Source organism: Vespa crabro, chromosome 4 (assembly GCF_910589235.1).
Source record: "Vespa crabro chromosome 4, iyVesCrab1.2, whole genome shotgun sequence".
Lineage (NCBI taxonomy): Eukaryota > Metazoa > Arthropoda > Insecta > Hymenoptera > Vespidae > Vespa > Vespa crabro.
Window position 1 is genome coordinate 8,926,976 of NC_060958.1, and position 12,461 is coordinate 8,939,436.

The following is a 12,461-nucleotide window of genomic DNA, read 5'->3' on the forward strand; positions in this document are numbered from 1 at the left end:
AAACAATTCATCGTTGTTATCCGTCGTATTACAAAACAACTACGTTGAGAAAATACATACACAAAGTATCAAATTCTAATCTAGGAACGAAGCTTAGGGTCGAAGAGAAAGAAATAGAGGACAAAGGAACCCTTCTCGCCTCCGATAGAAAATCCGTACGCGTATTTGCGTTCGCTCGTGATGCCTCTGATGCTATCTACGATGTAGGGATTCTAGGTACGGCCCTGCGTACAGTAGAATAGAGTAGAGTGGAGAACGATCTTTCTCTTTCTCTCTCTCTCTCTCTCTCTCCTATACACACACACACACACACACACACACATTTTCTCTCTCTTTCTCTTACTCACAACACGTGGTTCGTGGCTCGTGCGCGCAGGGTTCGGCCACGTGGCGCAGATAACGGGATGGGACAGTAGCTGTTGGCTGCTGCCTGGGTACCTACCTCCTTTCTTGAAGGGTGGCGAAGGCAACCCCCCGGAAAATTAAGTGCTTGTAGCCGAGATGATAACGGCACCCGACGATTTCTAACCGAAAGTTTTCTCGCCCTTCGAGCACCGCACGCTGGCGCGTTTGCCTAACGAAACGCGACGAGCTCTTGAAACGTACTCGAACAAACTCTACTATCCTTTTGCTTTGTACCTACTCTTCCCCCTCTCTCTCTCTCTTTTTCCACGATTTTCTTCGTTCTTATTCGTTCCGAGACTTGTTACGACGATACGTTTACATTCGATATTTATAAGAACGTAATGACTTTGTATGTATATATATATATATATATATAAATATAAACATTCTTCGTCCTTTACCTATTACGCGCTTACAAATCTCGTACTATTAATATTTAGATATGAATAAATATTTAGTTATGACAAAATTTTACAAAGGAATTTACTTTAGACGTGATCTAAGGAAATTATTTCGAAGGTTTCAGATCAAATTTATTGTTTTGAAAGTAAAATTATGTTTCGCAAATATATATATATATATATATATATATATATATATATATATAGATTAATGTTAATCAATCGATATACGTAACATTATGTATAATAAAAATTGTTAAAATACTTTTGTGATAAGAATATTCATGTATATATGCACGTAAGCTCACCTGTTTCGTCGCAGAGTCGATAAGCCTGACGAAGATGTTTTGCACCTGCCTCACTCCTGAAACAATACAAAAAAAAAAACAAACAAAAGATATAGAGATATATAAGTTCTATTTTCTGCGTATTGAAGAATTTCAAGATCGTCGTCGGGTTCGGGGTATATGAATAACGAAAGGCTCGGGTATCTCGATTGCTTATTCCAGCGCGGGTTTGCAAGTCAACCTTTTTTCGTAGTTGGAGAATGTGCAAGAAGGGCCCCATTACCTTAAGATCGGCCGCGTGCAGGAATTTGCGTCGAATGCGACGCGGCGAATGCGACGAATACGGAAACGTGTTCAAATTCTGACAAGTTTGGCGCCGCCGAAAGGGCCTTCCGCGCGTGCCGGGAAAAAAGTGCATATTAAGGAGCATTTAAGGCCGACGACGACAACGACGAGGAGGAGGAGGAGGAGGAGGAAGAAGAAGAAAAAGAAGAAGAAAAAGAAGAAGAAGAAGAAGAGGAGGAGGAGGAGGAGGAGGAGGAGATGGGGAGGAGAAGAAGGAAAAGAAGAAAGAGGAGGAGGAGGAGGAGGAGGTAGAAAGAGGAGGGAGAGGAGAAGGAAGAGGACGAGGACGACGACGACGACGACGACGACGACGACGAGAACGGAGGAGGAATCGGTCGCCGCCCCATGGGACCACGCAGTATGCACAATCTCCCTGTACTTTTTTGCACGCGACCCTGCCCCGCGACTTCGAGCCTTCAAAAGTACGAACTCAACGGCGATGCGTAGAAGACGAAGGACAGAGAAAAGGACTCCGATCGCCATGCATGCGGCCATAGCAAAGGAGGGAAAAATTCGTGCACGTGTAAAGCGTTAATTCGTTTAAAGTTGCGTTTCCCTTTGCGGTCGAGCTTCTCAGAATTTCGTTGTATTCCCCTTTCTCTCTAACGAGAGAAAAGGCCGCTTCGTTCGACTACTCTTCTTTTCTTCTTGCTTAATCCTTATGTAAAATTCTTGTTAAATCGTTACACTATCGAATACAATTTTTCTTTTTTCGAACATCCATCTTTTAAGTACGATTTCTTATTTATTCTCTCTCTTTCTCTCTTTTTTTTTTCTCTCTCTCTTTCTCTTTCTCTCTTTCTCTCTTCCTCTTTTATCTTTTCCCCCTCCGTATACTTCTCCGTTCATATTTCTTCCAATATTCTATCAGTCATTCCACGGTATAATTATTATCGAGAAGGTAAAATCGATTCTCGTTATTATGTCACGCTCAAAGATGACAACGGCCGGCACAGAAAGTATATAATGTTTTACTAGATGTATCGATGCCATCAAGATGTACCTGAAACGGCAAAACGATGCCACGGCTAGCGGGATTCTCGTACGACTAGGACGTTTACCGACGTTGGTCATTTTAAACCGATGAGAGAAATTTTTTCCTCTATATATCGATCTTTTTCCTTTTCTCTCTCTCTCCCTCTCTCTTTTCTTTTCTTTTTCATCTCTTTTTTTTTTCTCGAAGTCGAAGATACTCGAAGAAGTTCGTAATCGTTAAAAACATTACATATCGAGTCGAAGGCCTTTCTTGAGACTTCAAGAAACTCTTCCTCTCTCTCTCTCTCTCTCTCTCTCTCTCTCTCTTTCTCTTTCTCTTTCCTTCTTCTTCTTCTCCTTCTCCTTCTCTACGAAGGGAATAATCCCAGGGAGTATTTCGGACAGACACCCTGCGTGGCTTCCGGCCTCGCGTGTCCGGTAAGCCGAGTAATCCCAACATAAGACTCCTAGGACCCGCCGGGAGATACGGACTAGAGAGTCCGCGCCGCATAACGTTACTACGGATTACGATACTCCGCTCGAAACTAGCTCACAAATTACCTCGAGAAAGCGTCGCGGCTTTACCGGAAGTTACCTTCGTATCTATACTCCGGTTTACGCGCGTAGATACGTACCTACGCCCTCGTCTAAGGATTTACCAATGCCAAAAGGAAACTAAAACCGATCGATCGTTTGCACTTGCTATCGTTCATAATTCATGATAATGTATAAGAAGAAAAAGTTCTCTAAGAGGGATAATAATATCTTAGATCGTGTAATCGTTTGGTGTTACGTACCGTAATATGTGTCTCATTTTAATCGCTCTTGAAAATTATTTTTTATATTACAAAACTAACTTGGTCTTCTCATTTTGATTTCTTATACGTACTCACGATTTGCTTCTTCTTTATTCATTTATTTATCTTTTTCTTTTCTTTCTGATAAAACGAAACAAACACTTTTGACGTACTGATTTTTTTTTTTTTTTTTTTTTTTAATTCCTACGTATTTTGATCCAAAATGGAGAACGAATTGTATCAGAAGATTGTACAAAATTCTACGTATGTTTGATTCACAGTGCAAAACCATCGAACGACATAAATATATCATCGAATTATAATTAACGAGTTCTCTTTGATAGTAAACGCTCGGCATTGCGAGCATTCCGTAGAGCAAATCGCGATCGTGTTCGTTGAGCGTTACAGTCTAACATTGAAAGCGAAGTAACATGACGAAGAAGTTGAATAAGAAGAGGAATCGAGTGTCGTATCCCGCTGTGCTGTCTCAGAGGCAGATAAGTCTTCGTCAGGATGCATTAGCATAACTAGGCGACCAAGTTCGAGGGAGGTAAGAATCGAAAAAGAAACTATTTCCTTTTTTCTTTTTTTCTTTTCTGTCTCTCTTGGAAGGAATAAAAAAAAAAAAAAAAAAAATCCTACGATTCGTGCGATTCTATATCCTACCGATCGATCCTCTATCCTTAATCGTCCTTCGTTGTCTTATTACTCGAGTTCATATTCCTTAGTACGTTCAGAGGAGAACGAGACAAGCCGTCTTCTTTTCTCATTCCTCTCCTCTCTCTCTCTCTCATTCTGGATATCTCGTTCCGATCGTTCCTCCGTGTCTCGCCGACGAAAGCTATCCTTGTTTCTCTTTTTCCGTTTTTATTTCTCTCTCTCTCTCTCTCTCTCTTTCTTTCTTTCTTTCTCTCCCGCTCTTAAATCGAACAGAACGAAGAAGAACGGTGCATGGTAGGAGAGTGGAAAGAAGGAGGGAATCGAGATGACAAAAAGGGCAAGGACCCGATATGGAGAGGCTCTGCCGTCAGCGAGTGACGGCAGCCTGCGCTCCTTATTTAATATTTAATTATAGATTTATTGGTATATGAGAAGAGTGACCGATCGGGCGATATAGAAAGAGAGACAGAGAAAATTGGTGATGACACGCAGACACCTTCTGGTGCCTTCTGGTGACTTCTGACGAACGTTCATCGTCGGCAATCGCGAAGATCCAAGCCAATTTGTCCTCCTCTTCCTCCTCTTCGTCCTTCTTCCTCTACTCTTCCAAAGAGAGGAGAAGAGAAACATGCGAGCACGCCGAGCGCATTTCGTGCATGAAACTTTTATAAAGCCGAATGTTGGATTACAAACGGGCCTGATCTCTCTCTTTCTCTCTTTCTCTCTCTCTCTCTCATACGTGTATACGTATGTCTTGTCCTATAAATCACATGCATAGGTTCATATCAATAAGATTCGATTATAAAAGGTATCGTTCACCATTGATTTGTCTAAAGATATAAAATTTTCACAATCGACATTTTTCTTCAACATTCTTTTCCAATTACTTTCCAATGACAATACGAAAGTTGCCAATCCAGTTCAATAACACAGTTCTCTCTGATTGCCGACTCCGTTCGCGATCTTTTTCAAAATCTCACAGAAAGAGACCGTCATATTTGATGAAAAAGAGAGACAGAGAGAGAGAGAGAGAAAGGGAAAGAAAAAAGAAAGTAGTAAAAAGAAAGAAGGTGGAGGTGGAGAACGGATCGCGAGATCTTTAAGGGGCGAGATTCGTTGATATTCCTTACTTTTGCAACAGTTAGTTGTTTCTTGTTCGCGATGTTGGCAACACGTTTTAGTGCCCATAGATGGCAGGGCGGCCCCTCAGTCAGGCCTGCCAACGCAAAAATCTCGCATTGATTGATCGGATCCCGAAGTCGAGGGACAAGAAGAACCGTGGTATGGAGGCAAGGAAAAGACGGACGAGGAGAAAAGAAAGAACGCCCGATGAGCAAGAAGAAAAGAAAGAGAGAAAGAGAGAGAAAGAGAGAGAGAGAGAGAGAAACAGAGCAAGAGAAAGAAGAAGAAGAAACCAGAAAGAAAGAAACGAAAGGAAGGATAAAGTGGGCTCCGGTGAGGTTGCCCAACGGATATCTACTGTTGGAGGCTGCTGGAGCAGATCTGAGATGGCGTATATGGAGTGAAAAACTCTCTCGACGGAGTCCCGTGGATAGCGCCTTACAGACCCCTTTTTAATATGTTCATAATACGAGCTCGTTTTTAAGGGTCTGCTACTAGCCAGTCTTACTGTTTGTCCGGATGCTCTCCAGCAGGACCACCTCCAAATCGTTCGGCTCTCTTCTTCTTCATCCGCTCTCTTTCTTTCCATCGGTCACTCCCTTCGACCTGTCTCTCTTCCTTCCCTTCGTCGTCCCTTCGGCCCCTACACGCTTCGCGCAGAACCACTTCGCTGTACACACGCATCCAGCTTCTTCAGAACGGAAGCTGAAACCTTTTTGCCCTGGTGGCCGAGGCAGTGACGTAAAATATGTCTCTGTTGCGGGCCGCAGCCACCAAAGTTCCTGAGCTTTTTAGCGGCCCTAAGAGACCGGGTGTCCGCATGGAATGTTGATGGCCCGTCATCGTCGCTTCGAATGGGGCTATTACGTACTCGTTTCCTACCAAGCCAAACCACCCTTCCCCTTCTCTTTATCCTCCTCCCTCTTATCCTCCTCCTCCTCCTCCTCCTCCTACTACTACTACTACTACTCCTACTTCCTTCAACACCCTTTTCCTTTTCGTCACTCAGCAAGAACGCTTGCGGATGGTTTGCCGATCGATTCGAAACATTTCACGAGATCACTGACTTTTTACGTTCTTCTATTTATATCTTACGAAAACAATGATATTGTCCCATTGATTTTATCTCATATCGTTATTTTATTAGGCCTATGGATAATGTTCCATTAAATTAGATTTATAATCGATTTCAAATCTCACGAAAGGAAAATTGATGATGATGAAACAGAAAGGAGAAACTCACCGTTCGAATAAAGCAGATGCAAACTGTATTGGATACCATTGTTCGTCTTTTGTCCCTCGGATTCCTGAAACAGAAATAACACGTTTCAGTAGATACAATTAATATGCGCTCAACGTCATGAAAGTATATACGGTAATGTGATTACATTACGTATGCGCTCGGGAGATAAAGATTTAGAAAGAAGACAGTTGAAAAGATAAGATGGCAAATGGGTGGATCCTTCGATTCGAGAAGGACCCTTCTCACTCGTGTCTCTTTTTAATTAAGTGCACTGTGACGTAACGTTACTATCACGAGGAACGCCGTGACGATAGACGGCTAGCCGTCTACCACCTCACGCTAATTATTAATTTCTTGATGCGCCGGTAAGAGCCGTGCCATTACGTATCGCGTGGCGTGCGATGCATAATTATCGTGCTGCCTCGTTGACGAGTCATGCGTGCACCCTGCCATATGCCACGAGAGCGCGCGGTAATGCATTTTCAACAACAACAACTACCACTATTACTACTTATACTACTACTATTACTATCCACCCACTCTCTCTCTCTCTCTCTCTCTCTCTCTTGTTGCCTACGCGCACGTGCATGACTTTTTGAGGAACGACCACAACTTCTCGTGGACACAAACGCCGAGAGCTAGAACAACCACCACCCGTGTTGAGATCGATTTTACGTCGAATTAACGTAATTACGACGACCTTCGATGTTAGTATCGTGCTCCTAAAAGCTCCATTTTATTAATGACGATCAGTCGTTGTCGTCGTCGTCGTCGTCGTCGTCGTCGTCGTCGTCGTCATCATCGTTGTCGTTGTCGTCGTCGTTGTCTACCACGAAAAATATCGATGATGCGTTTACATTTGTTTCACGGTTAAATAAAAATCGATACTATGTAGATGAATTAATTCGATGATTAGAATCGAGAATTTTCGAACAGATCGAGAAAAAGGTAGAAAGAACTTTGAAACAAATTGAAGATTCGACAGATAATTATCCTAATTATAGACCTTTCTCTTTTCTTTTTCTTTTATTGTTGTTGTTGTTGTTGTTGTTGTTCTTATTGTCGTTGTTGTTGTCTTGTAAACATCGAGCACGTATTAACGTTCATTTCACGTCGCAGATCAACGTCATGACCATTAATCTCGAAATTCGCTGGCCATTTAACGAGCGACGTTAATCAGGTATATACGCACGGTTTATCCGATCGACTCTCTCTCTAATATACCTCGACGACTACTTTTTAATTAAACACGAAGAAAAAGCTGACCGGAGGTGGAATGAGACGCGAGAACCACTGTATTTACCTAGGCCGCCCGTTTCCGGGAATCGGCACGTGTACGAGAAACGCACCGTTATCCTCGCGTTTCACCAGGATCGTTCTTCGGATCTCTTCTAATCGTAAGATCACTTTAGAATTCTGAACGAAATTAAAGCAATTGCTTGTTAACTAACATGAACTCGAACGATTTCAATGAGACTTTATTTAAAAATAAAAATGAAAAAAAAATAAAAACAAAAAAAATAAAAGAAAAGTAAAATAATACAATACATCTTCGTGAGTATTAATTAACAAACTCGATTTAACGTTACGATTTTTCTAACGTGAGTTTAATGAAAAATTCGAACGCGAGTATTGGAAAATATGTAAATGTTTCTATCATCGGAGGGGAGGATACACAGGGTGGTAGTAGGGAGGACAAGGTGTACCGGGCCACGAGGGGTTGATGTATGGTCACGGTTCACGACCCTAATTAATAGAGAGGCCACGCGATACGAGCGTTCATGCCGCGTGAATTATACACATGTGTGTATGTGTGTGTATGTGTTTATGTGTATGAGAGAGAGAGAGAGAGAGAGAGAGAGAGAGACGGTAACCCACGAGTGTTACGTATTCAGGTAAAAGAAAAAGTTAAGCGCGAAATGTGCGAGAAGAGATTCGTGAGAGAAGTTTCGAAGATTCATCGATCGGAGGGAACAATCACGAAGACGTGGTCGACGAGACGAAAAATTTTCGATGTTCTTAAATCAACGATCTTCCATACGGACGAAGCCGACTCTCCACGCGCCGTCCTGTCGAATTAGTCGACGATTTATGGCGGATAGATTTATTAGGGGGTGCACCTCGTTACCCTGAGGCGTAGAAGCAGACGAAGAGAAACAGAGAGAAAGAGAGAAAGAGAGAAAGAGAGAAAGAGAGAGAGAGAGAGAGAGAGAGAGAGAGAGGTAAAGAGATAGAGAGATAGAGAATAGGTATAGTTTAGAGGAAAGAGGAGAAGACACTGAATTTCGACGATATACCTGGAGGGCAAAGTGAGAATTTCGGAGGTCAAGCTTTGGTATTACGTATAGACAATTTATATCGATGCGTGATTACTTCGATCTTTCTTCGATTTTTCTTCGGAATTTTTTTTTTCTTTCTTTTTCTTTTTCCCTCTCATCTTTCTTTCCTTCCTTCTCTTTTGTCTTTCTTTTTACGAATACAAACAAAACAATTCGAAAATCGAGAAAAGAAGACATTGATAGGTAACGAAGGAGAACATTTGAAAACAAGTTAGCAAGAGAGATTAACACGTCAAATGCGGGAACGAATGCGAATATTTGTCCTTTTTCTTCTTTTCATTTTTCTCTCTCTTTCTCTCTCTCTCTCTCTCTCTCTCTCTCTTTCTCTTTCTCTTTTTTTTCTTCTTTTTCTTTTACTTTTTCTCTTTCCTTTTCTCTATACCCTTTTAGATACCGTATATACGATTGATATCTTTCTCGTCGTCGCTTGCGACACATCATTTTAAACGTACACGTGTATCCCAAGCTCTTGACGTTTATTCGTAAAAATGTTAACGATGCCCGTTCTTTCGAGCCACCTACCGTGTCTATGATAAATGACGGATAAACATATCCGAGAATCAACATTCGCCGATAGCTTACACAAACGTGACAGGCGTGGCGATCGTGCAAGAGAAGAGAAAAAAACTGGAAAAGGGAGAAAAACACGAGAGTTCTCGTAAACGTATCGACATCCATACGTATATATATATATATATATATATATATATATATATATATATTTATATATATATATATATATATTTCTCTCTTTTTCTCTCGTTCGATGGTCACGTAGGTAACCGCGTACATAGACCGTGTCTTCTCCATTTTTACCCAGACGAAAAGAGAGGAAAAGCTCAACGAGACTCACTGGCAAATCCGAAAAGTCGTTTGTCCGCCCGTTATATTCCGGCGTAACGATTTCTCTTACGCAACGGAATCGACGCCGCTATCGATTGAGTTTTCCTTAAACAGCTATACTAATTGACCAACAGAAAGTGGAGCTGTAATGATGACCGCGCTTGACAATCGTTCGTATCGTGTACGAGAGCATTCTTTCGGGAACGCGAGATCTCGGCGATAAGTCGCGAGAAGAAAACCAGTCTTCAATCAAATAGCCATTATTTATATATACTCGGAGTCGACCGGATGTCTGGGTTGGAAAGAATGGAAAGAAGCGATTCGCGAGGAGACCATTAAATCTGAGTGCTCGTGGCTAGTAGTAACGAGCAACGTTTTCTAGTAACTATTTATTACGAAGAAATGAAGTAGGAACGTTCGTTTGCAACGTGAAAACCGAGCTCGGTTCTTTTGCCATTAACAAAATTACTATCAAGTATTTCGTTCGACTTTATATCTGAACGAACATAAATATAAACGTATAATATATTAAAAGGATGAATTTCCTTCTACGATTAGTCATGACGAATTTGATAACACTTGAAAACGAACAAACAAGAGAGAGATAGAGATAGAGAGAGAGAGAGAGAGAGAAATAAAGAAAAGTAAAAAAAAGAGAGAGAGAGATAAAGAGAGATAGAGAGGAAAAAAGAAGAAGAAGAAGAAGAAGAAGAAGAAGAAGAAGAAGATAGAAACAGGCGAGAAGCTCCAAAGTAATTTGTAGATTGCGGACATTTAATGCACGAGCGAAGCTTAATAACGAACGCATATAATCCTCCGAGCCCTATCGGTCTCGCGCGACGCTTTTTCTAATCTTTGATCGAAGGAAGGAAGGTATACGTAGGGAGAAAAAAAAAGGTAGTGGACGGGGGGTGAGGAGGATAGGGAGGTGAGGGAGGAGGACAGAGGAAGGGTAGGTGGCGTCGTCGACTCTTTATTATTCCGTCGGTCGTTCGGTGCTCTTTCGCGTGACCAGGAACAGGAACGCGTAGAGAAGCGTGTTCTTCCACAGCCATTTCTCAAACGGCCAATGGATTTTCGCCTGTCCGACTAATTGCTGGAAAAGCTGGTAGGTGTGCTTCCGCCGTACGGACTATCGATATGTATACATATATGAGGATCCGTTTAATATTTGACGTCACCCTTTCCCTTTATACCCCCGTCCAATGGAAACGGCAATTATCGAGATAAGCGTGCGCTCGCACGATATTCCCCGATGTCATAAAGGGCCTCGTCTCCTTTTTCCGCTTGTCCTTTGGGAAAACCACCACCACCACCTCACCTCCCCTCCCCTCCTCTCTCCTTCTCACCGGCGATCGACATACGAATTCTCTACTTTCTCGTTCGCGAACTTTACTACTTTCTTTCCTCCCTTCTCACTATTTCTTTTGTCCTTTGTAATATCTTATGAACCATACGCATTACGTTACTTACATTACGAAAAATCAATTCAACTTTATGAAAGAGTAAATGGTAATAGTATTATTGGTAAAGAATAAGTTCGTTAGTTTTTCTTTTTTTTCTTTTTTTTCTTGTTTTTTCTTTTTTTTTTTTTTTTTTAATTCTGATCGTGAGAAAAGAAACTTTACACGTTGTCAATGGTTATGTTTAAAATTAATCGAAATATCTATTACTTTACCTGATCTTTCTCGACGAATCCCATGAATGACGTTCTTTCGATCTCGATCGGCTGATCGTGTCGATCGTAAAGTGCTATGACGAAATGAAAGAAATTACTCTTTCTCAGATTGCTCGGTGGTTGTTTCTCGAAATGCGCCTTTGCGACGCCAACCCTGTAACACGAATATAATTATTATAGTTATTAATTATAATATTCATCTCTTGCATAAATGAATTGATAAATATCGTTCTATTGATTAGATATATACGATTTGCGATGTCGTTCTTTGGCAATAAGAAAAATCGCGAAAACGTTCGAGAGGAAAGACAAACGAGGCTGAAGGTTGCGACGAACGCAGGTGGCCACGTCGCCTTAAAATCCCATTAAGGTCTCATGTGCCGAGATTAGACCACCGGACTCCGATGCCATCTTTGAGTAATGGCAGGAGGAGGAGTTCCCTTTTCAAGTTCCTTCGATTCACGAGACACTGGACTTTCATTTTCGAACGATCCTTGAATAAATTCGTAATTCGATATCGTTTGATCGAAATTCAAAGAGCACGTAACTCTAATGGATAGGACAATTTTTCATTTTTTTTTCTTTTTTTGTTTTTTTGTTTTTTTCTTTTTTTTTCTGAAAAATCATAAGAAACACGTTGAAACCTTTTTAGAAATTTACATTATTTTCCGACGATTATATCTCGCGTATAAAATTCTTGGGAGGTCTCTTAGCCTTTTCGTGGCTCGTTTAACGGTGTCTAAACAAAACCGAGAGCTCGGTCGATTTCTTTCATGAGAACGAAGAGAAGCTCGATCGTAGCGTAGCACCTACTCTCGCAATTAAGTCAACCACTTGCATATTTAAACCTCTGCTAACAAGCGGCTCGCTCTCGAATTTAATGCGCTTTCGTTCTCTTCTCTTCCCTTCTCATCTCTTTTCTTTTCTTCTCTTCTCTTTCATGCGCGCTACTTTATTTAATATCCGCGTATCGCGAAATTCTTAACGCGTTTCAAGTACGATCAAATTATTTGTAAGTAATTATAATCACTATGACTTTTTCTTCATTCTCTTTTTTGACCACTTTATACACACACACACACACACACACACATATATATAAAGTGATTATATATAAGTGAATATACGTGAATATATAATAATAAACTACGAATGATAATGTGAAGTTTAATCATTGTACGGCTGGGATTGTTTATAAAAGGAAGAAAAAAGGAAAAAGGAAAAAACGTTAGATCTCATCTAACGTTGATCCGACTCTTAAAGTCCTTATCTATCGGGCAAGATCCTCGATTTGTAACGCGATAAGCGATATCCAACGTTCAAAATGCACCGCGGAGAAATCGCTCAACGATAAAACCGTCGAGAG

The 12,461-nt window shown here is 41.1% G+C and overlaps 1 protein-coding gene across 6 annotated transcripts in view; it reads right to left on the bottom strand.

Moving 5' to 3' along the window:
- Positions 1-12,461, bottom strand: part of LOC124423591 (transcription factor collier) — an 83,143-nt gene that overhangs the window by 61,887 nt on the left and 8,795 nt on the right. For all 6 annotated transcript variants that reach the window (XM_046961481.1, XM_046961480.1, XM_046961479.1 and 3 more), the window contains exons 2-4: positions 11,096-11,249; positions 6,236-6,299; positions 1,115-1,170 (exon numbers count right to left, since the gene is read on the bottom strand). In XM_046961481.1, the coding sequence (XP_046817437.1) occupies positions 1,115-1,170; positions 6,236-6,299; positions 11,096-11,249 (274 nt within the window). The remainder of the gene's footprint in view (positions 1-1,114; positions 1,171-6,235; positions 6,300-11,095; positions 11,250-12,461) is intronic.